The sequence below is a fragment of the Hemicordylus capensis genome, chromosome 5 (genome assembly GCF_027244095.1).
Source record: "Hemicordylus capensis ecotype Gifberg chromosome 5, rHemCap1.1.pri, whole genome shotgun sequence".
In the NCBI taxonomy this organism is placed as follows: Eukaryota; Metazoa; Chordata; class Lepidosauria; order Squamata; family Cordylidae; genus Hemicordylus; species Hemicordylus capensis.
Genome location: NC_069661.1, coordinates 134,101,076 through 134,126,696, shown reverse-complemented (window position 1 = coordinate 134,126,696; position 25,621 = coordinate 134,101,076). Strand labels below are relative to the sequence as shown.

Below are 25,621 nucleotides of genomic sequence, written 5' to 3'. Positions count from 1 at the left end.
GAAGGATCCTAGAAGAGGGCCTCTTCCAACTAAGGAACTCATCTTACAAACTAATGGTGTAAGCAATACACAGGCATGGCTCAACTCACAGAATTCCTCTAGCAACACAGTAAGTCTCAGATGCTACATACACCTGCTAACTGAGCAAAGTGGCATCTTTAAAAATTGTTATTCTTTTATATTTAGCAGGAAGAACGCAACTGCACCATCCAATCCCAGCACAGCATCCCTCCAGTGGTTGTTGCTGGTGTCTATCTTGCTTGCTTTTTTTTTTTTTTTAGATTGTGGGCACTTTGGGGACAGGGAACCATCTTCATTCATTCAATGTAAACCACTTTGATAACACTGAAGAGCAGTAGATATAAATATTTATTGTAACAGTAGTAAGAATCAGGCAGTAGAGAATCAGGACAATAATGAAAGCTCCAGTTTCCCAGCGTTGTGGAGCTTGAGCCAAAATGAGACAGCCTTCATGGTGGTTGTAAATCGGCAGGGTATATTTGACCACTATATCTTCTATATATTTAATTCTCTTAAACGTATCCATCGCTAATCCCATGCGTGGCAGCTCTTGCAAGAGAGCTGCAGATTAGCGACAGGGACCGGAGGAGAAGTGGCAGCCACCAGGACGGCAGGCAGCTGTGCAGGGGAAGCAGCCACCAGCAGGCAGCTGCGAAGGAGAAGTGGTCACCGCCAGACAGCTGGCCAAGGAGAAGCAGCCTGGCCACCAAGGCAGAACGGGCTGTGTATGGGGTGGGGGGGGGGAGAAAGAAATGTGGCTGGAGGGAGGGAGAAAGAAATGAAGATGGGGAGGAGAGACAGGGAGAACTAGGGGGTACAGATGCTCTGCGCCAGGTCAGCTAGTTTTATTATATTTCTTCTGTGGAGCCTTTGTTTGCTCGCTCTTCCTAAATCTAGTATTTGTGATACCAGCTGTCATGATGGGGGAAATTGCTCAAAGTAGTCACATTGAAAAGCATTGCCTAATAGAGATGTGCATGAACTGGTTCGGCGTTCCTTTTCTGGAGAGCTGAACCCACTGGACTGAAAGTCCAGTGTTCAAGCCGGTTTGGAGGCGAGGGGGTCCTTTAAGGGGCAGGGAGGGTGCCCTTACCTGCCCCGCCACTCCGCCCCCCCAGCACTGTCCCTAAAAGCATTGGTGCAGGGCTGTAGCATACCTCCTTGCTGCCTTGGTGAATGTCACCATGCAAATGCCCAACGTACAGCATTCACCGGAGCGTGGTGACATTCACCAGGGCTTCAAGGAGGCATGCTGCAGCCCTGCACCAACATGTGGGGGGAAATCGGCGGGGAAGGTAAGGGGACCCTCCATGCCCCTTAAAGGAACCCCCCCACACACACACACCTACTGGCTAGTTCGTGCACATCCCTATTGCCTAACTTGTCCTTTTAATTTTGATGGGGTTAGTTTGAGTAATTTTCCTCATGTCAGCTGTTATTTTTAGGCAGAACATTCAACAAGGTAGATACTCCATTGTAAACTCCAAGTTTTCAAGATGGTATAAGATCTTTACAAGTAATCATCCAAGAGCTACTTATTTGGTCTTAATCAACTAAACCCTTTTTGTCTTAATTACCACCCCTGCTAACTGGGAAAGAGGCACCTTTTACTGTGGTGATTCTCTTTATTGAGCAGGGGGAGAGTAACTGGCCCTATCCATCCTCAGCATAGTACCTCCAGTGACTGTTGCTGGTGTTTACCTTGTGTTTCTTTTTAGATTGTGAGCCCTTTGGGGACAGGGATCCATCTTATTTTGTTATTATTTCTCTGTGTAAACCGCCCTGAGCCATTTTTGGATGGGCGGTATAGAAATCAAATCAAATCAAATCAAAAAATAAAATTAAAATTATTTAAATTAGGGGACTGTCTTGTTAAGTTTCCTTTAGGTTCTGGGGTTTTTTTGGTACTTGTACACTAAATTGAGTATAGGTCCAGGTACGTTATTGAGTGACCCGTGTTTCTCCTGCCATTACACCCACCTGCAGTGTGATGGATGGCAAGGCCAACAAGTTCATGTGTGGATTGCTGGAGGGCAGCTTGGAGAAGGAAGCTTTTAAAAAAAACATCAATAACAAAAGAAGAAGTGAGGAAAAGTGGCAGCAGGAATAACAGAACTGTAACAGTTCTGTCTAAGTCAAAGTGGCATAGGTAATGTTTGAAAGCAGGGGTGTAGCTAGGGGAGAGGGGGCCTGTGTTCATCCCTCTCTCTGGTGGCCCCCCAGAGTGAGGGAGATAATGAAGAAAATAGGGAGGGGTGGAGCTGGGGGCCCGTGTTCTTTGAACCCTTTCACTCAGTTATAGCTACGCCCCTGTTTGAAAGAAATACAGTATATACAATCCAGACACCACACCAATATTAAATCTGTCAGTCAAGTTTAATTCATCATGAAGAAGTAAACTACATTGGTATATTTAAGACAAACACTTTGTTTTCTATGCACACTATCCACTGGACAGTCCCTTTTCCAAAATAACTACTTTTTAACAGTCCCAGAAAAAAGCATTTCTACAGAAAGTATGTACATTCCATCAACTTTCTGTGCTTTTCCTGTTTCTTTTTTAAAATTCATCTGAGAATGAAACAAAAATGATCAAACCTGAAAACGTTTACACTGCAAGCCACATCTGAATGCATAAATTGGTGTACAATAACCAATGTACCACAATTGTGTTTTTCTTGACAGACACTTCTGTCTGTCAATAAAAGCATATAAAAACCTTGTTCAACAGAGTGTTAGGTGTATTAAAATAGATTTGTATAGTACTGCACAGTTTTTCCCGGAGTTGTGAAAATGGTTGAAGGGACTGTGTGCTGTCTAGTGATGGGCGACTCACAATCAATCAATCAAAAGCTAAATTCCCCGACTTTTCAGCACCATGTGATAGGCTACTATGAGATGCTTTAGCTATGTAGAAATGCTTATCAATGTAAAATTGCTTTTCAATGTAAATTGGTTTATGCATCCAAATTACTGTAAGACTACTTTGCTAGTGACCTTGAAAAACAGTATCTGCTTGAAATGTTGGGCCTAATAATTCCAGTGAATCTTTAAGGTTTCCTCTCTTGTTCTGGTACTCCCTTCCCCCCACCCCCACCAGCATATTTGATTATTTCTCAGAAGCACATATATTTCTGGTCAATTAACTGGTTCTACAAACTGACACAACTGTTTAAAAAAAACAAAAAACCAAATGGACCGAAGTCCTAGATATGCATAACAGAAGCACGAATCCCTGTGCTTAAAATAAAGAGTGACTTTTGTTAGTTGTAATTATGAATGATTTAAAAACCATAATAAATGCTCTTAAAATATATTGCTACTTTGCAATTTAATCTTGAATATATCCAAGAATGAACTGTTAAATCTTGCGTGAATCATGACTTCCCTCACATTCTGTCAACCAAAATCTGACTCCTGCTTAAATATCTCTTTTCCTGAGGAAGGAAATAGACTCAGTAAAATGTAACAGCCATGTGGAAGAGAAATCGGTTCGCCCATCACTGACTTCTGAGGTAGGTCTCAGCGTTCCAACATAGGTCAAGAGACCTATGACGGGACCAGACTGACCCTTGTTGCATCAGGAAGACTAGCTAGTGAAGAGAAATAAAAAATTTAAAAGCAGATTCACTAGCATTTTCTTAGGTTAATGCTGAATGTTTCACATGTGATAAAAATTAGCAAAATGATTTTAAAAAATTAGTTTCCAAAACAAAAACAAAAACCTCCCAACAACCATTATTTATAATTTGACAGCCCATCCTTTCCCCAAAGCTCCTGATATAGCCAATTAAAAAAAACAACTCCTTGAGGCAATTTATTCTCTGTACTATTTAGCAGATACTTCTGGAATGAAAACAAAAGAAAACACATTCCCTACTTTACAATAAAAATGCAGTACAAAAGTCTAAGGGTTTTTTTGGCATATCATCTGTACTGTAAGGATGGGGAGCAGGGGAAGCAAAACCAAAAAGATTATTTGCTTTCTTAAAAAAACACAAAAAAACAAACAAAAAAACCTGATCCCCTGTCCCCGCAAAATAGTAAAGATCTAATCTGCTGAAGATATTTGTCACTATTATGGTGTATGAACAAAAAACTCCATGAGAAAAATACATTGATAACAAAATAAGTTGAAAAGGCCTGCAAAAAATTAGGTATTTTACAGGCATACCTCTTTAAATACTTCAGAACACATATACAGAAGCATCAGCAAGAAAATACTTCAATATTTCACTAGAAATGCTAATCTCATACATTTTTATTTAAGTATCTGCAATTCTCACCTATAATACTGCAAAAAAAGAGAGATCGGTCTGATTTTGAAGGCTTTGTGAGTGTCTGTTTCACAGTCATGTGAATCCATCTGAATCAATGTGGCAGACTTTGTTCATTTTTTAAAAATCAGAAATTCACATTGAGTTTCAAGTTATTCACTTCTTTAAAGTTTTCCTACCATCTACCTATATACTATCCCACTAATTCTTTGTATTTAGAACTATTTTTCCTTCAAAGGGAGAACTTTTTAAAACTAAAAGGATATTTCATCCCACCTCCCTCATCGGCCAACATATGCTGCTTCATTTTCCTTATTCGTTAAATACATTAAGGCCAAGAACGAAAAAAAGAAATAATCTCCTAAGCACTGAAGATCTCAGCAATACAAAATGGTCGCAAGATCTGCTCTGTAGAAAATTGCCATGACACCAACTGGATGATTTTTCCCAACACTGTGGTGTCATAAAAAACACACCAATGCAGTCTTTTTCTCGGGTTTCTTCTTGTAATAGCTCATCTCTTTCTAGAGTGTGTGTTTTTCTTTTCTTTTCTAAAAAGAAAAAGCTTTTCAGGTGTCAGTTGTTGCCCTGTGTTGGCTTCAAGGCTTTGTGTACAGCAGCAGCTGAGGCAGAAGATGGTTTGATCCAGGGAACAGTTAGCAGAGAGGAGGTGGTTGTGGTTGTGATGGTAACCTGAATCATCTGCTGATTTTGTATCAGTCTAATGAGAGTTTTGAGGCGTTCCAGAGATGTCTGAACCCCTTTTTGCTGAGCCAATAGGCTGTTTTTTAGCTCTAAGCACTTCTGTCAAGAGATGAAAAGAAAGGATAAAAATTATATAGGTTGATATCAAAATACTCCCACTGCAAACATGCTTTTGTGAATGCCCACTCAGCCCAAATTAGTTACACCCTTTCAGCATTGTGTCAGTATCAAAAGTAGGGTACTTAGAGACTAGAGCTTAAGGGTTGGTCCTTTTCTCCCCATAATGAATGGATGTTTATGTCGATTGAAGAGGAATATTCTAGTCAAAGCCACTTCCTAAAGTGAATCAATGCACAATATACAAAAGTTTGTGATTTTATTTATTTTCATGTGCCAGACACACAGAATTGGGGCATTTCCCAAATGCTCCTCACCCCACCCCCCCATTAATCCTTGAAACTGAAAGGTCCATGAAAAACACTTTATGCTGGAAAATGGAGGTCTACTGTTCAAAGAGGGGGGGAAGTCAAAAATACTATTGTATCAGGGGAAAAAACTCTTGTGAGTGAGAGCGGGGTCCTAAAGTAGCTCGCTGTCTTTGTGGTGTGTGTGCTTGTGTTTCTGTGAGCATGTGCTTATTTGAATTTGAATTTAAATATGTGCTTGCATATTTAACATGTGTGTGCACTGTAAATACACATCTAGTTTTGTGTGAATTGTGTAACATGTGTAATTGTGTAACATCTCTGCTTGTGTATGCATTGTCTGTGTGGTGTTGTATTCATGTACACGTTTCTGTGTGCATGTCTTAGTGTACTTTCTGTGTGCATACGTGTAGAGGTGTTTACATATATATGTACTGTGCACATGTGCTTATGTTGTGTGCACTTGTATGTGTGCATGTTTGTATATGCAATGTGTGCGTAATAATAATAATAATTAATAATAATTAAAAACTTTGTTAGCTGCCCCATAACAAATTGTTCTCTGGATGGCTTACTACACAACATTAAAAATGTGTGTGTGTGTATACACACACACACACACACACACACACACACACACACACACACACAATGTGCATGTTTTGCCATGTTGTGTGGATGTGGATATGTTTGTGTGTCCGCTGTGTCCATGTGTGTTTGTGTGTGCTTGTGCATATGCATATGTATTTGTGCTGTGTGCATGTGTTTGTGTGCATGTGTGTTTGTGTGCATGTGTGTGTGCAAGCATTTGTGCATCTTTGTTGCATGCATATGTTTATGTGCATGTATCTGTGTTCATGTGCATGTTTGTGGTGTGTGCATTTGTGTTTGTGTGTGCATATGTGTTTGTGTTGCATGCATATTGGTGTTGCGTGCTTCTGTTTGTGTGTTTGTGTTTGCATGTTTCTGAGCATTTCCAAATTCATTCCATCCCCCAAACTGCCACTGCTTCTTCCTCACAGGCTCTAACTACCCACTTTGCTTTCCCCATCTGTATTCCTGGTCTCCCTTCCTTGAAGTAAAGGTATAACTTTACCTCAACATATATATTTATAAGCAATTTTGAGGCTTTTGATGGTGAACCCTTTATTTATTTTTCTGGCTGCTCACCTTTTTGCTACTCGATGGGCACTTAGATGCCCATTTAACATTGAAAAACACCATGTTGGAGATGGAGGAATAACTGTTGATGCTTTAGCTTTGGATACACTGTATGAGGGAGATGGGGTCAGACTAGATGACCTTTAAGGTCTTTCCAGATGCTTCATTCTACTTGGATGGTATTGATTGCCAGTTGGGTAGTTATAACAAGAATGCTAGTTGCATGATAGCTTCAGGGTCCTAGACTCTGCATGTATTCCAGAGAAGAGAGAAATCTGGGGTTGAAGTCCACCATTTTGCCACTTCCAGCCACTAGCTCCATGGTAATGGTAATGGTGAAGCTGGATCCATGTCCATATTGCCTAAACTGTGCATCTGTTAAGGCCGCAGCATTGATGCATGTTACTTCCTCGCATTTTGGAGCACGAGTGAATGTAGTAATCCATTAACAGAATATGTTGACCTGAAATGGTTTTTGTCTATTGAGTTTTCTATATGATTGGAGGGTGTTTTTATTGTATGGGGGAGCATTCAAACATGCTATTCCTTCATCTGTTGCATGTAGCTGTATACTAGCAAGTGCTAAACCATATTATTTGCTGTTTATTCATTCATTCATTCATTCATTCGATTTATATACTGCCCTTCCAAAATGGATTTCCAATTATGTAACAAGTTGTTCTAGTAAGAACTAATCTGCCTACTTTCCTTTCACTATCCCTACAGCTCTAGCAAATTTGGTTCAAATTGGTTAGGCAGTTCACAAGTTAGCCCACTTGCACCTCAAACATTTACGCATCCACCATCTTGAATTGGGGTAGATGACATTGTTGCCAACTACATCGTTGAGGTGTCCCTACAACTGTACCCAATGTTCATACTGGCCCAGGCATTGCCAAGTTGATCTGGGGGGGCGAGGGGACATACACATGGACAGCAGAATGCACCTGGAGCAACAAGTTGTCAAGGTATGATATTTACATGGGGAGGTATTATGTCATCAACGGGACCTGCATTATTAGTTAAGTATTAACTAACTCATTCACTGTTTGCTTATGGATTTTGTGTACATGTCTTTGGCATGGTATTATGATAACTTTATAAAAAGAGGTCAGCCCTGGACCCCTCACTCCCATGGGACACCCCACTGTGGGAGGTTTAGCTGCTAATTAATTAAGCAATGCCTGCACATCCCATCCAGGGTGACCGTGCAGATAGCAGCCACCTCTTGCCCAGGCCTGCAGGGTCTGCCAGGAGTTTGGGCTCAAACTTACAGTGGATTCAAGTTAGTTTGCTGGGAATTTAACAGTAGGGAACACTGTTTCCAAAATCAGTGCAGATTCTACCATGCCTGTGGCATCTGAAGGGCCAAGCACTCAAGCTACTTGCAGCTGGGGCAAGGCCTGCGGGGCTAGTCCAAAGGTACAGCCCTTTGGACAGAAGAATCCAGATCACCAGTGTTTGAAGAAGGGCCCTAGCCTTGTTAACATTCAGGTTTTGTCGAGCCTGTTGGCTGGCTACTTTTTGAATCAGGATGCCAAGTTCTTACTGAATGGGTTTTCTTTGGGTTTTAGGATTCCTTGTCAATCCTGGAGGGTGGCTTTTCAGGCACCTAACCTGCATTCAGTGGTCGATATGGAGAGAGTGATTTAGAGGAAAATTGAGGAGATGGTGGTTGGAAGGGTCTTTGGCCCCTTCTGGTCACTGCCTGTACCTTTTCTGCACCTATTGCCCATAACAGTCATCCATAACTAGGCTCCTGGAGACTTATACAGCACACGTTCTGTCCTTGCCAAAGGACTCTTCAGTAAATGACAGCATTCCAGAAGAACTGTGCGTTGTGAATTACGCATCCCTAGATGTCGTGGTCTGCATTGTCCGGAGCTGTGGAGCTGAGGCTCTTGCGAGGTATCAGGTCTGCCTTCTGCCTTCTCTCAGACTTCAATTTGCTGAGTTTTGCTTGAAATGGGTATTAGTACATTGACTGGGCTTTACCCATGTTCCGCATTTGAGAAATTTGGGATGTTTTTAGAGTTTACTTTGAGGCAGAGGATGAGCTTCAATACTACTGTGAACTATTTAGACAGCGTTTTTATTTGTGTGCCCTGGGGCTACTGGTCAGTGCCATTTGTTGCTTGACCAATTTATTGAATTTACTAGGGAGTTAAGAATTCCTCTGGCTGTGGATAAAACTGAGGACCTGGCCACCAGATTGACATTCTTGAGCACAGAGCTAGATTGGATGGTGAGATGTATCCATTTCCTTCTGGAGAATCTTGCAATATTGTCCTATTATTATCAGCGGTTGTGAACTGGCTGTTGTCCTGGTATTATCGTATTTATCTATGCATAGACATCTCGCTCTCCCCAGGTTATGGGCCTATTGTGTGCCTGTGTTTTGTGTTGTTTCCATTTAACATCCTATTTTGGTTCCAGAATGAAATAGCCAGTGCCCTATCTTGATTTTCAGGTAGGGTATTGCATGGAATTAGCTCTAGAAGCTATGTTGAAACTGGAGAAGCTCCCAGAAGCACTTTGAAGACTTGGAGATTAGCGGTGCGCAGGGAAATCAATGCTTCACTGGCCCCAGAACCAGGTCTAGTTATGCCACTAAAGTAGCAACCTTTTATACATCTAGAGAGCAGGCAGGTTTGGGGATGGTTTGGCCCATTCCTCCTGAGGACATCATGCCATTTCTATCTCACCTTAAACTCTCTGAAAGAATTTTGTCCAGCTAGGTGTCAGCTCTCTCCTTTGAGTCCAGAGCACGGGGTTGGTTTGACTCCATTGCTGACTTCAGGATCAGGAGGATGTTAGAAGGCAGGGGATGGGATTGCCCACCTGCCCCAAATAAGAGAAGGCCAGTGAGTCCTGATTTATTACAGTCCATTTTGAGCATTCATTCATCTTTATGTTCTTCCTCTTGGGAAATTGTGCTGTTTCAGGTCACAGCACTGGTTGCCATCTTTGGGATTTTCCAGCTTTTAGAAATTTTGCCCCACAATCATGATATACTCTTGTGTGTAGTTGTGTGACTTCTCCTTTACTGATAGTAGCATTAAACTTACCCTGCACAGATCCAAGATGGATCAAAATGGGAAGGGTCAGATTACCCACTTAGATCAAATGAATGACGTGTCCAGGGAGAGCCCTGAGAGCCTATTTAGAGAGACACCCCGCTGTACGGGGCTGCAATTTTGTTCATTCTAATAGCAGACCACTGATGTTTTGGGCTGTGTTACACAAGGCCTTACTGGATTTGGGAGAATCTCCTGCTAATTTTGGCCTACATTGTTTTCTAATTGGAGCAGCCTCTATGGCTTAATGAATGGGGTTCTTGGATATGGAAGTTAAGAATATTGGCTGTTGGTGTTCTTGAACCTTTAAACACTATGGCCACCTTTGGATGTAATGCAGAACTGCGGGTCCAATGGACCCACAGCTCTGCGACCCCCTCCTCTCACATTTTGGACAAAATTGAGAGCTCCCTTTCTGCAGTCTCGCCATCAGCAGAGTGGGGGAGGGAGGGAACTGGCTGCCAATAGCAGCCAGAGTGAGGGAGGAGGTTCCTCCCTCAACTCTAGTTGTAGAGGGGGGAAACTGTGGTGCGACTGTTCAGACATAACGCTGGCACCACCAAACTGAAGCTACAGGCAGTGAAACTTGAGTCAAACTGAAAGTACCAATTGGATTCTGGGGAGAGAAATCACAGGTCCAGTTTTTTGGCTAAACTCTGGTTGCCTGCATTCAGATGTAGAGTTCCGAAAACTGAAGGTGAAGGAACCTCCAGTTTTGTGTTATGTGCGAATGCAGCCATTATCTGTTAAGGTTTGTTAAGTGTGTTTGGCATGCAGTTAACACTATGCTCTGTTTGACAGATGCTGGGCAAGCAGTGGCTTCACTGTGTGTACTGATTTGTGGCCACTTGATTGTTTTCTGAGCCCACAGATGTGCTAGCACCTCTCAGAGGGGTACCCAGTTGGGGTTGGGCAGTCACACTTCAATCTGCTGGTTGGGCACAAGGGGTATGCTTTGGGGTCAATTTTTACCAGAGAGTTTTTGGCAGTTAGTGCCCCTCATGGGTTATGGTTCATTTAAGTCAAAATGATTTGATCCTCCCAAAAAACAAACAAACCCTGGTCTTTCATTAATTCAGCAGGCTGAGGAGGATTTCAAGGTATTTAGAGCTTGGGTCTCAGGCATTGTTATTCTCTGGCCAGATGTGCTACAGCATAAATTTTGCAGATGGGGTGCATAAATTAAAGGGCTTTGAAAGGTCCAGATGTAAATTCAACAGGGACATGGGCAGGGAGGTTGTTGCCAGAGGTGGAGCAGTAGTTTCTCGCCCTGCATTACATTCTCCTGTCCTGAATTGTTCTGGCCTGACAGGGTCCATCTTTCTGTTGCTGATTGTGGCATATATTAGTTGGATCTGCAGCAGGAACTTGATGCATTTTGGGATGGGTGGGAGGGCAAGGCCAAGTGAGGCTAACCTTCCCCTGTGGCAAGTGCAATGCGGGTTACATACAACAATAGCAGGGGTTTGCACTGGTGAGCATTCTGGGGCTAGATGAAATCAGGTGAGTGCTGAATCAGGACTTAGAAGCTTCATGGTCCAAGGCCTACAGTTAACACTCATATCACTTTCAGGGACTTCAGAAACCTCAAAGGCTGTGAAGCTTGGAGGGGTGAAGTCTGTGAAAGGACCCTGGCCCATTAGATTGGCAGAGAGGAATAGAGACCAGTATTGCACTGATTCCAGGCTCTGAGCCAGAGTGTGTCACCCAAATGGTGTTAGGATGGATGGTTGTCTGACCTCAATCTATTTTAGGCTTACTGTGTGGGTGTGGGTGAAGCTCTTTCTCCCAATATCCAGCTCACAAAATGTTAATAAAGTTATAGCCCTTTCTCTCAAGATGATGTGCTGTGTTTCGTTATACCATGCTCCCCAACAATTTCACAATGCCTGGACCAATATAAACCAAATATGGTACAGTTGTAGGGACACCTCAGCAGTGTAGTTTGTGATGATGTCATCCACACTGATTCAATATGGCGGACATGCAAACGTTTGAGCTGCAAGTGGGCTAACTTGTGAACTGCCTAACCAATTTGATCCAAATTTGCTACAGCTGTAGGGATACATTGGTGCACCTCAACAGCGTAGTATGTGATGATGTCATCCACCCCAGTTCAAGATGGTGGATCCATAAATGTTTCAGGCACAAGTGGGCTAACTTGTCAACCACCTAACTGATTTGAACCAAGTTTGCCACAGCTGTAGGGACACATAGGGGCATCTAAATGGTGTAGTTTGTGATGTCATCCACCCTGATTCAAGATGGCAGACACTCAAATGTTTGAGACTCAGATTCACACATAAAGTCAGTCTAAGTTGTGGACCATCTAACCAATTTGAACCAAATTTGGTACAATTGTAGTGAGTGACACACAGGAACACCTCAATGGCATAGTTTGTGATGATGCCATCCAAGATGGTGGGTAGGTGAATATTTGAAGCACAAGAGGGCTAACTTGTGGACTGCCTAACTGATTTAAACCAAATTTGCTACAGCTGTAGGGATACATCGGAACACCTCAATGGCATAGTTTGTGATGATGTCATCCACTTCCATTCACAATGGTGGGCATGTGATTGTTTGTGGTGCAAGTGGGAACCGATTTGGACCGAATTTGGTACAGTTGTAGGGACACTTAGAGACACCTCAAAGACATAGTTTGTAATGATGTCATCTACCCCAATACAAGATGGTGGACATGTGAATGTTTGAAGCACAAGTGAGCTAACCGAACCAATTTAAACCAAATTTGCTACAAGTGTAGGGACACATAGGGACGGCTCAAGCACGTAGTTTATGATGATGTTACCCATCCTGATTCAAGATGGCAGATGTGTGAATGGTTGAGGCGCATATGGGCTAAAATGTGGACTGCCTAACTAATTTGAACCAAATTTGGTACAGGTATAGGGATACATAGGGACACTTTGACAGTATAGTTTGTGATGGTGTTATCTGCCCCAATACAAGATGGCAGACAAGATGGCAGATTTAAGGCTGAAGTGGGCTAACTTGTGAAGAGGGTAATTATCAATTAAGATTACAGTGAAGGGAAAGTAGGCAGATTAGTTCTTACCAGAACAACTTTTCCTTAAATACGATTAAACTGGATGCATAATTTTAAAATAAAATAAGAAATAAGGTCTTATGATTTCATCTACAATTTGTGTCTGACCAGTTTTGGAGGAGAGTCAGGAGCTATACCTTTATGGCATTATTGAGAAAGCGTTCTTTTTCTTCTAGCTGCCTGTGTTCTCCCCTCAGTTCACAGCTTCTATTTAATAACTTCCTCTTCTCTTCTTCTTTGACTGTGACACAAAGGCAAGAAAGCAGGTGACAAATAACAGATAAGACGCAAAGCTGTATTCAAAAACATATGTGATGGCTTGGGACTGCTTTTAATGCTTCCCCCCCCCTTTTTTTTTTCATCCCAACAAGAGAAAAGGCATTTGGTATAACTCTTGAATACATTAAAGCAGACAAACAAGTACATCTACAATATTAAACATTCACTAAAGAAAATAACGAAATATGCATCACTATGATGGATGGGGTCGAGTATAATGCATGGGACTATGGGTCTTCGGTGGATTTTCATGCCTCTTGTTCACAGACACATTTGTCACTCCCAGTAAGACCCCTATCATCCACTGTCACATTGCCCAGTATCAGTAACAAAAAGGTGAGTTTTGCCCTGCCTGTTCTCGAAATGTAAACCATTTTTCTCTTAAAATTCAACTGCTCCCACTGAGTTCTATGGGAGAAAACAAAGTAATGCATCCCAGCTTGTGGACACAGCTGGGGTGGAGTCTTAGCTCACCAGCCACATGGTTGTGCCTCGTGTCAGGAGTTGTAGAGACAAATATCAGTTGTGGGACAGAGAGAAAAACATACAAGCATAAATTTCCCACTACAATGTGTGTAGTAGGAAATGTATGCCCTCATAGGAATGAATGGCTGCATAGGAAAATGTAAACTGTGCCAGACGTTGTTCAGGTGGAGATTTGTGTGTAGGCAATCTCCCACATAATCAGATTGCCTGCACTTGAGTTTGCCTAAATTCACCCATAAACCAATTTTTCTCTTGTTTAGTATGAACATTGGTGTGAGAAATGTATAGTTTCTTTCTGACTCACTAATGAAAAATGCCCTTTGTCTCCAATGTAAAATACATTAGGAAATGTCTGGACTGCATCCAAACATGTGAGAACTGAATTCAAAGAATGTGTTAGAACAGTAATCAGCAAGCCCTCCAGCCAGACAGGCACTGATGTATTCTAATGGTCCTTCATTTCTGAGCCTCTTGCAAGCCATTCCCTGAGGTGACTTCCATTTTAAAGTTGCTGACACCAGAGAAACCATTTCTTATAATCTATCACTCCAGCACATACCTGTTTTATGAGTAACATAGGATTGAACAATAGCCAGAGTTCCAGCCCATGGCACGTTTTCATCTTTCTTTAACACCTACAATTTCAGGGAATAACAGATTTGATCAATTCAAGGGCACACTGAGGACATAATGCATGCAATCCCTCAGCACCCTCACCTATGCATTATTAATTAAAATTTGACTGACTATATAGCGAGTGTATAATGATTAAATAATAGAGTGTTTTTTTAAAAATTAGAAAGCATGGAAATAAATTGAGGAATTGTGTTTTGCTGAATTTTGAAAAGAAGATAAAATCCTTCCTCAAGGTAATGCTAACAAATGTCACCTTGAATCCATCATGATGGTTCTCATTGCAAAATTCCTCCATACAGCTATGTATAAAAGGACAAAACCATGTGATAAGATGTTAGCAAGAACATAAAAAACAAAAATATATATACTTTTCAGTCCCATTGATTTCAATGGAAAAAACTTGAGGATGTGTTTAAATCTCTCCCACTGAAATCAATGAAGCCATTATTATGAGCAGCCTAACCCAGGCTAGGGCTGCTGGGTTAGGCTGATTGTGTGGAGCATCAGGATTACTCCCGATTTCTGCACTTCTATCCCACCTAACCAGACTAACTCACACCCTTAATCTCTAGGTCGTGTGCCTAGAGTGCCCGATTACACAGAGTCGGGTGCCTAGAGTGCCCAATTCAAGGGGGAATCCCTAAATGAACCATGCTGCTCACAAATGCATTTAGAGATTCCTGGAGGCCAGGATTCATTTTTCTGGCCTCCGGCAATCCGCACTGCATAGAGCACTGCTCATAGCAGTGCGGATCATGTGGGTGCTCAATCTGTGCTGCTCTGAGCAGCGCAATGATCATCTGATGGGAGCAGAGGCTCTCTTACTCCTGGATTTTGGGGCCAAAGTCCAGGGCCTCCACACCCCCTGGGGCCCCCCAAATCCTCTTTAGTCTGTCCCGGGTGGTGTGGTTTGTGCCCTCAAGAACCTATGTGTTAAAAATTATGCTTAACTTGCAGCGAGGGGGAGCCTTCAAAGGCCTTTAGGTCCAGGCTCCAAAATTACCTAGGTGCACCTCTGGAGGGGAGGGGAGGTTCAACCCTGCCTTTCCTCCCTGACCTTAATGTGTCATAAGGAATGTCACTTTTGGCTACATCATGCCCAATACCTGATATTAGATTCCACTGCTCACACTGCAGACATTTGGCATCCAGACTAAGTTAGTCATTACTAACTTTTCTAATTGATTTCAGTGGTGCTTCGTCATGACTGATTGGCATGCTGCTTCATATTTCTTGGTACATTTTCAAGGAGGTGAGCAATCTCGGATTTATTAGATGTCGATACAAAGGACCCAATCTAGCTGATATTAGATGTGACTAAATTCCACTGAAGCGAATGAAACAAAGGAAGTCATTACTGCTTTCAATGGAGCTTAGTTATAACTAACATTAGCTGGAGTCACAGTGTTCCAGAAATTAAGACAGACTACTGCTATGAAACAAAAAAACACCAACAACTTTTCTTTGTTTATGCAATCCCTATAATCTAAGGCAATCACTTTTTTTGTATGCTATCACATTTATATTTACATGGGATTCAATCCCTAAACCTCTTTTGGAGTAGTTGCTGTGTAAATTAGCTTACCTTTTCTTGGCACTTTGGGCAGACCCAGACTCCTTTGGGGGCAGTCTTCAAAGGAGGTTCCAAGCAGCTGAGGTGATAAGCTCTGGGGCATATTCCACAAAGCTGCAAGTTAGCACCACATTTGCATGTTGAACAGTGTTCATCATGGTTGATCTCCTTCTGAAAAAAGAAAAGCATCATATAAAGGCAGTTAAGGAGCTCTCTTCAAGCCAGACAGTGATCAAATAAACTGATCATTTTGCCAAACAAAGGCAGTTAAACACATCACACACAGACGCCAACATTTCATAAATTAAAATCGGGACACACGGGTGTATTTGTAACACTCCTATGCTCACACCTTGGATCACTGCTTGAACACTACCACCTGTACTATTACCCATTACTGAAAACTTCTCTTCCTGCTCTATGCTGTATTCATTAGCCTGCTTTGCATGGATGTAAAAGAAAAGAGGGTATTCACCTTTTAATTAAGTGAATTAATTAACATTAATTTAAAGAATTAACAGGTGTCACTGACATATCACAACAAGGTAAAATACAACTAAAATTGATTAAAATAAGTGATTTACCAGACACAGGAGCAGAAAATAAGGACTACTGGTAAATAAGGAAGGCATATAGCATATTGAAGCATATGGCATATTTCAAATAAATACTGGTTCCTGGGGAAGAAAAACCAATTTCACTCACTAGTCAGAATTTAAGAAGAACAAGATAGTCTTGTTTAAAGTAAAATTATTTTATCTGTGTACCAAATTTTCTCTGACATTTGCTCATTGGATTTTAGACCAATTATTTTTTAAACTAAAAACATTGTTTTAGAACTGTAAAGTTTTTAAAAAAACTTTAATGAGTTGATGCAAAGACATACTACCTTTTTATACTTCATAGCATTAAGATCATTGTAGAATTAAGGGCATGAAAGCTCAGAAATATGTAGCAGAAGTAGTTTATGGTTTACAGCCAACAATTAAAACATTACAAATAAAATACATACACATACACACAAAAAGTTAAAAAAAAAAAAAAAACCACTGCAGCAATTCTTCATACATACCAACTAAGTCACTGAATACCTCTTTGGCATTATAGTATGAAAAATATATAATGAAGGGCAACAGTGAGTAAAGTGTTGGAACATCAGATATACCCATCACCTTTATCATCCACCATTATCTGGCAACCTGCATGCAATTTCCGAACAGTCACAGCTAACATTGCCACTTTGTTAAATAACATGAAAATTTTCATGTGCCAAGCGATGACCAACTTTCTGTCTGTCAGGCGATTCCACTGTCTGATCAAACAATACAGTAATTTCTATCTGGGGTCTGAATACAGCCTATAATATAGCAGTTAGTGCAAAATATCCTTGAAATCCTACAAATGTATCTTAAGATTCCTCCCATCAAGGAATGCCAATGGCATAGACTGCATCCTTAACTTGGGTAAGTCCCTTTCATAGGAACATAAGAAGCTGCCATATACTGAATCAGACCATTGGTCCATCTAACTCAGTATTATCTACATAGACTGGCATCGGCTTCTCCAAGGCTGCAGGCAGGAATCTTTTCTAGGCCTATCTTGCAAATGCCAGGGAATGGCATCTTGGAACCTTCTGTTCTTCTCAGAGTGGCTCCATCCACTGAGGGGAATATCTTACTTTCTCACATATCAAGTCTCCCATTCATATGTAACCAGGGTAGACTCTCCTTAGCTAAGGGGATAAGTCATGCTTGCTACCACAAGACCAGCTCTCCTCTTTCCTTTTTCTTCTATACTTTTTATATTTAGTTTTGCAGAGCAGTACTAAAGAAAAAGAATTTCAAAACACAGCAGATACAATTTAGCCCAGGAAGAAATATAACACTTTTCTTTCTTTCTTTCTTTCTTTGATTACTTCACTCACTCAATTTAAACCCTTTCCTCAACATGGGAACATTTATCCTGTACATAGGATAGTCTATCAGTGTTTCCTTTCAAAAGGCATATCATCTGGAAAATTACAATTGCTTGATCTTTGTTCCATGTCAGAGCCTGAATCATAGTTATATGTTCAGCACCTTGGTTTGGTATTTGGTTCAGCAACTGAAGCAATCTCTGATTGGGGGTGGGGGTGGGGGTAGATATCTTTCGGATCTTGTTTGGCAAATTTGTGCCCAACCCACAATCTTTAACAAAGAACAGGGATTTAACAAAGAACAGTCTCCCACATTACTGCAGGATTGATTTGCCAGTCCTTGCTGAGAAAGAGGGTGATCCTGACTCTGCACATGAAATTGGGGCTGGGATCCACAGAGATAGGACTGAAATTCTTCTAATGAATTTATTCTGCAGGACCTCGAGGCCTTTAATCTTGCCTGTTGCTATATAGAAATATAGAACTATATTTCTAAACCATACATCAGTCAGGCCACAGCTTTCCCTACATAAATTTTGAGGGCTGGATCCATAAGTTGACTACCCTCACTTATAAAATCATTGCAGTATACAATGCAATATGTGATAACATAGAGCTTTTTCTATGGCTATTCCAGGGAAGTGGCTGATCAAAGGTCATGTTCTCATGATCATGTTAATCCTGGTTAAATGGAGTTGACTGACACTGGTGTGATTGTGTGAACTTATGCATGTTAGCAATCCTAGCTAACTTTCATGGAGTTAATCAGTTAATCAGGATATTTGATCTAGGATCAGTTCTAAGTCATCCACCCAGATATCCTTACCAGGATCCACTGATCACATGAACCTGCCAATCGTGGTTACCTGCACATGCTGCGCCCTCACCTGCATGGTCACCACATGCAGAGCAGACCATGCACACCGACACTCTAGCCTTCTGCTCGCACTCCATGGCCACATAGCCAGAACACCTTCACTTCCATTCTGCCTGGCAACACACCATATCATTCATAGCTGACACACCCCACCCACAACTACCTGCACAACTTCACCGCTGCCTCTTAAAAGGACACTTTTAAGGTATTGTGGGACTAGGCCTGTAGACAGTGGCAGCAGCAGCAGCCCACAACTGCCTCTCACTCCTCAAAGATCCCCAACATACAAGGATGGTACCAGCACTCACACACCTGCAAGGGGAGAACATTGTCCAGGAGTTCTCCACACCCCGGGGTGTATGGATGCCAGCACCCAACAGCTTCATGATGGATCACCTGCATACCACTGTCTCAGGTGTCAGTATTGCCATGGAGAACTTGTGAAAGACTCCTGTGAGAAAACTGCCTCTGCAGCTGCCGGACCAAGTACACCTGGCCTACACAACTTCAGCTCTCCAGTGGTTCTTGCACTGTATCGCCCATCATCCCCTGTTGCCTTGAACAGTAGTTGGCAATGATGAGAGTTGTTCTCCAACAATGGCTGGAGGGCCAAGTGGCGGGTCCAGATATGGACAATCCCCAGCAACATGGGCAAAGAGTTTGACTTGGTAGGAAAATGGTTCCATAGGAATGCCAAGCAGCATTGCGGCAGCATCCCTTCCACTCTTCCCTGTACTCCCAAGCAATCTGCAGTCATTGTGCATTAAGGGACACAAGGATACAGCTGCGGCTGCAGCTTGAAAAACCCATAGAAATGGTGGCACCCTATCGTCCACTCCTATCACATGCTCTCATCTGCACTGTGCTGATTATACACTTGGGGAAACAATTTCCCTCTCAAGGAAGCAACCCCTGCATGACAACAACATAGTGATCACCCAATGACGTGTCCAGATGCTCCTCCACATCAGCCCCCCTGAAACCCCACTGCATAGACTAGCATCTCATGGCAGATCCCCTGGACAGTTCTGGCCTATAGTCACTCAACTGCAGCCATGGTAGGCTGAAAGGAGGTCCCCACCACTAGCAAGCAAGGAGAAGCCTAGATTGCCCATGCTAGCCCCTGGCAATTGACACCAAAGAAACTCTGGGCCATGGCCAGAAGGAAACTGCTGTTCTGCTGGATCTCTAGATGGAGCAAGGGGTCAAGGACAAGATCATGTTCCACGGTTATGCTGTGTACTGCCACACAGATGGCACAGTGTGGGTATAAGCAGACACGGGAATGGTGCCATAAGTACATAATCACCCTCTACCAAAGGTACAAGGAGGATATGGAGCACAACAAATGCTGTGACATGCATTCACTGCCGAGATGCACCTGGATGTGGAGCGGGCCAGGAGCTGGCAGGGGATGAGGAGGATGTTGAAGATGAACATAAGTCACATTCCTTTCTACATACTTCATGGGATAAAGGGCTGTCATTTACTTTCAGGCAAAGCAGGACATGTTTGCAGACCCTGAAAGTAGACATTCTTGATCGTTCCCCTTGTGCATGTACATCCACCCCCAAACCCTGCATTTGTAAACTTTCCCACATGTCCTGCACATGAGTAGCACCCCCACCCAGTAGCCCTTTGCTGTCCATGTCTGACAGTCATTGTCTTGCTCTAATGGAAGACAAGTCGCATATGAACACAGCTCTCATTGAACAAGGTGGTGGGGGGTGGATCTGTCTCTGTGCCCCTGGGGGTTCGTCCCCCTCATGCATCCTGAGGAAGATGTTGTGCAGGTGGTAGGCCCACTAGAAACTTGCCACACCAGTGTTTCATGCTTGGCACTCAATTGGTCTGTGTGTTCTCTCAAACACATTGATGTGTGTGCTATGCACTTCTTCCTGCAGGTATTGCAGGACCACTGCAGCATCCTGATGACTCCAGGGATGAGCCAGCAGGAGAGCTGGTGAGTGCAAAGAGAGAGGGATGAAGGACGAACAGTGTTGCTTGCTTCTGTTTGAGCACAGGGCAGGCATTCAGAGGCCATCTCGAACATTTCACTGGTGGTGACAGAAAGTACCTGCATCACAATTCGTGAGATCTGAGACAACATTTGCACATGCAGTTGAGGTACATAATTCGCTTGTGGAGCAAATAGCTGTGGGGGCTGCCGCTGCTCATGCCCAGGCAGCTTCCTCTGCCACTGATTCCTGCTGAGATCCCTATCCTGTCTGCTGTACTGCCTCCCAGCCCCAGGGATGCCCCCAGTGGCATCACAGGAGCAGGGGAGGGCTGAAGAGGAGTGGAGGGGCTTGTGGCGGACAGATTATTTGCAAGGCAGAGGGTCTAGGGGGCAGCCCTAGGCAGTGATCTCCCAGGGAAATTGAAAGTGGTCCTCGGGAGATGGGTCTAGGGCGCAAGAAATAGACACCTCTTGCAAGATGGTCCATCTGGCAAATCCCATTACATTAACCCCTGGGCATGCCATGCCATGCCACAGTTGCCCTCCAAAAAACCATATTGCCCCTCTCTGAGATTTGTAGCTTGCCTGGCAAGTTGGTTGAACCCCCTCCTCCAGATGACAGTGGTCTTGCAGCTGTATTCCCAACAACGGCTCTAGAGAGTCCCCTGCCTGTGACTCTCAGATGCTCCCCATACACCAGGAGTGCTCCATCTGTCCATTATTGGCTGTGCTGGGGCCACCATGTGTACTTCAATGCCTGAGTGGAGAGCACCTGTATTTTGGCCACCTCTGCTACTTGTGCCAACTTGCTGCACAACAGTCCTTTCCCAGATGTTAATAAAGGCAATGCCTCATTATTTAAATTTATTTGTCTGTCTGCCGATGTGTCTGTCTGTCTGTCTGTCTATTTATCATGCCATGGAGCCATGCCCCACTGTCCTTCCTTCAGCAGCTTGCCTCTAATGCAGCCAGATGTTTGGCCAAAGGCAGAGCAGCAGTGACACACCAGTGTGTAGAGACAGCAGCAGTATTAGAGACAGCTACAACTACCACACACACACACACACACACACACACACACACACACACACACACACACACCCCTTTTCAATGGAAGTTCTCAAAGGAGTTTACATAGGGGAGAATATGAAACGTAATGAAATAGTTTCCAGTTCCAAATGGGCTCACATCTAAAGAGAAACATAATGTAGACATCAGCCGCTGCCACGGGAGGGCTGCTGCACTGGGGTTGAATAGATTAAGTCATTTACCCTAGCTTCATATGAAGATGCTGCATGCTGGCCTGGATCCAGGAGGTGGGCAGGCAGGCGGCTGGCTGATTGCACAGCCCACTGTCTGTATAATATGGGACAGTCCCTTTCTGTGTACCTGCCTCCCCCATGCTGGGGTGATCTGAGGGTGAGCCAGGTCATCTCTCGATGATCTCCCCATAGCAGGGATGGGGTTAAGGTAGCTGGCACCCAGCGGCAGCTGAGTGTTACTGAAGCTCTCCAGTGATCACTGAGTATGGCCATGTGTGGTCGGAGTTACTTCAGCTGCCCACTCTGGCATCAGGACTAATGGGAGCATCACTGGTGGTGTGCTGAAGGCCTTCCAGCATGAGGGCTGTGGAGTGGGCACAGTGTGGAGGCTGCCAGGATTGCATATGGGTTCCTGGGGACCAATGACTGCCACAGTCTAGTTCTCTGGAACCACTAACTGGGATTGGGCGGGGGCAGGGGTGGGTGGTGGGACTGCACCTCCGCAACCTGGCAGCAGAACTGATTGTGTGCCAGCACAACCTCTGGAAGCAAAAAAGCACTTAAAGTATGTGAACCCAGTCAACATGTATTACACTCAGATACTTGAATAAATTGTATTGTTGTATTGCCACCAAAATACAATGTGTGGGGTTTTTTGTTTTTGTTTTTTTGCTAAAGATGACCACTAAAAAAATTAATAGGGGTTTTTAAAAGTAATTTTTCAGATTGGCAGTATTCACTAAACCTTCTTAGAATCTTTCTCAGACTGATTTGAGTGAGGGCAAGGGATGCCACCTGCATACAGAAGGATTGCTACTTTCCATTCTCCCTAAAAATGATAGGAACGAAGATGATGAGAATTCTGATATTACATCATTAATAGCTGCAAAGAGGAACTTTTAAAAGTGATTCCTTAAAATCCAAAGGACAAAGGTTTCAGTAGCAGATGGAAGTAGCTAGCTCTTGAGTTTTTCTACCCCTCACCTTGAAACCATTATTGTATTCACTATAATACTGGCAAAATAGCAAAGGAAGGTGAAGAGCTTTGTGGTTCTGGATAGGGATAGCTACAGCAGTACCTACAAGCAAAACATTATGCAATGGTTGAAGTAATAAACAAGGGTTGGTAAACATACCTTCCAACATGGATCCTCATTGGCTAGCATGATGAAAGGAGGGCAGAGCACAAGTTAGCAGCACTTAGTTTATATATGCAGCTAGAGGTGATTATAGTCAAAATGCGACAAAAGATGACTTCAAATAACGGAAGGGCTGTCACACAGAAGGAGAGAACCTGTCCTCTGTTGCTTCTGATGGCAACAGAGACAATGGTTTGCCATGGCAAGAAAGGAAAGTAGCCTATTCCTGCAGTGAGCAAGGGACTAGAAGACCTCCAGCATTGCTTCCAACTCAAAGCCTATGATTCTAACTACATGGGTGTGAGGAAGATCACAGCTGTGAGGTGATGTCTTCACTCACTGGCGCTCTTTGGACTGGACTTCTGGTACAAAGTCCAGTCCCCCACAGAGCTGGGGGGGCTTCCAAATGCTCAAAAGGTTTCTGGGGTGGAAGCTGCTGTCTGCTCGGCTGCTTTTCTCACCCTGCCCAGCCTCACCAGCCGCCACTGTGGCCGGGCCTGCTCTGCCTGCCCACCCAATCTCTTGTTTGGGGTGGGGGATGCTGAAGACCAGGTGTGGCTGGGCCTGCTCCGCCTGCCCGTGTGGCGGCGGTGGGGCTCCAAAAGGCCTTTAGGTACAGACTCCAAAATTACCTAGGTGCATCTCTGTCTTCACCAGTAGCCTTTGTTGCACTTCCCCCTTCATTTCAGTTTGACTCTCACTCTCCTGCTACAAGTTTTTCCATGTTTTCTGTTCATATATGCTTCCCTCCCCCCTCTCCCTCCCTCCCCCCACCCCTCTCTGGTTTACACCAAGTGTGTAATTACACCCATGTGGCCATGCACAGACTGATGTGTTCTGTGCAGGGCTATCAAGTAGGTGAGGTTGTGCAAGATCAGAAACAGTGCTCTGTCTGAAACAACAACAAGTATTTATACACTGCAAAAGTTTCCAAAGTGGTTTATATAGAGAAATAAACAAACAAACAAAATGAAAAAGCTTAATAGAAGAAATTAACAGGTCACTAGTGAATGGTTGGACCAATGCAACATCTAGTTCAAAAATGAAAGGAGAAAAGATCCAATAACAAAGGATAGTCAGCAGAGGCGCTCTTACTCCTGGACTTTGGAGCCGAAGTCCAGGGCCTCCATCGCCCCTGGGGCCCCCCAAATCCTCTTTAGTCTGTCCTGGGTGGTGTGGTCACCCAGCCAAGCATGATGATGCTTAATTTGCAGAAGGGGGGTGGGTTCCAAAGGCCTTTCGGTCCAGACTTCGAAATTACCTAGGTGCACCTCTGATAGTCAGGACAATACAGATACTTTTCCAGACTAACAGCAAGGAAGTCGATATGCTTAAATTAGGTACTAAGCTTTAGGCCTGTGCAGTTGCATAGTTCCAATAGGCATGTCAGACCCTATAGTCCCCACATTGGTACAACTGGAATTAATTCAGAAAATTATAGGAGGGAGCCCCAACAGCCAGTACTCGGACTAAATTCCCTCCTAGCATTCTAGAATTAGTCCCATTTCCAACATGCTTATCAGAACGATACCCCCACTGCCCTCTTGCTTCTCCCCACCCTTTCCTTCCCTTCTCCCACCCTTACCTTTACACAGGTCCTATTTGCTCCCTGCAGGGCACTAGAAACAGCAGCCACCACTGGGTCTCTGCCACCATCAAGCCACTGCTTCTGGGCAGCTGCCACCGCCATACCTCCACTGCTGGGTCTCCACTGCTGCTGCCAGGTTGCCACTAGGTAACAGTTCCTTTAAGGGATGCGCTCCCCTCAGTGAACCACCTCCTTGGGTTCTTCTGGGCATTTTAAAGAGGAATGTGTTGCATATGGTGCTTGCCTTTTAAACATGCCTTTTCCTTCTTCAAGATGAATTCCAGCAGCAGTCCAGTGGCTGCAGTGGAGGCCTGGCTACTGCCCATCAGTAGTGGAGACCCATTGACGGAGACCCAGAGATGGTTCACCGGCAAAGGTGAAAGTCCAGTGGTGGTGGAGACCTGGCGTTTCCAGTGCTCTAAGGGAAGCAAAGAGGACCTGTGTAAAAATAAGGGTTAGGGAAGTCAGGAAAGGGGTGGGGGAAGGCAGACGGGAGCAGCAGGGAAAGGCGGAGGTCTGTGTGTCCCCGACATAATCTCAGAAATCTACTGGCCCAAAATACTGGCCCAACTCCAACAGTATTCAGAAAGCCATGTTGGCCTAAATGACATCATTTTATCAGGTCGGATAGGGTCAGAATCAATCTGACAGTTTTACACTTGTACAGGCCTATTTATTTTGACACTAAGGACGCATCTACACATAGCTGAGTGAGGACCAAACTGCATGGTACGTAACTGTTATTGGCCGTGATACAATCAACTTTTGTTTACTAAATAACAGCTGTGTGTGGGGATCTGGATCGGGACCACAGCGTTTAACCAGTTTAAAGTCTAACCAGTTTGAAGTATCTTGGTAGCAGGGCTGCAAAAGTTGTTTACTTGAGATCTCAGAGCCACTATAGATAAGCAAGTCCTGGACTCGATGGACCAAAGGTTGATTTGGTATAATGCAGCTTCATCTGTTTAGATATCTTAGTTCAAAATAGAGACATGTTTCTGTTGGAGATGAACTTCCAGTGCATCGACCTTTTGCACCAACTATCCTAATGACCACTAGGGGCATTGGGAGTAGAGACAGTGAGTCAGGGTCTCCCTATCTGTCCCTACTCTATGACCCCTGAACTGACTCTGCAGCAATTCCTGTGCTGAGTCACAATCCTTCCTTTCC

At 43.6% G+C, this 25,621-nt stretch overlaps 1 protein-coding gene across 7 annotated transcripts in view; it reads right to left on the bottom strand.

The window, feature by feature from the left end:
* Positions 1-2,378: 2,378 nt before the first annotated feature.
* PHF21B (PHD finger protein 21B) overlaps positions 2,379-25,621 on the bottom strand; it is a 201,616-nt gene continuing 178,373 nt past the window's right edge. For 6 of the 7 annotated variants that reach the window (XM_053255331.1, XM_053255334.1, XM_053255333.1 and 3 more), the window contains 5 exons: positions 22,861-22,883; positions 15,723-15,881; positions 14,061-14,136; positions 12,874-12,977; positions 2,379-5,102 (listed from right to left, as the gene is read on the bottom strand). In XM_053255331.1, the coding sequence (XP_053111306.1) occupies positions 4,875-5,102; positions 12,874-12,977; positions 14,061-14,136; positions 15,723-15,881; positions 22,861-22,883 (590 nt within the window). In that variant the 3' untranslated portion in view covers positions 2,379-4,874. The remainder of the gene's footprint in view (positions 5,103-12,873; positions 12,978-14,060; positions 14,137-15,722; positions 15,882-22,860; positions 22,884-25,621) is intronic. The other variant, XM_053255332.1, reaches the window with a different exon arrangement.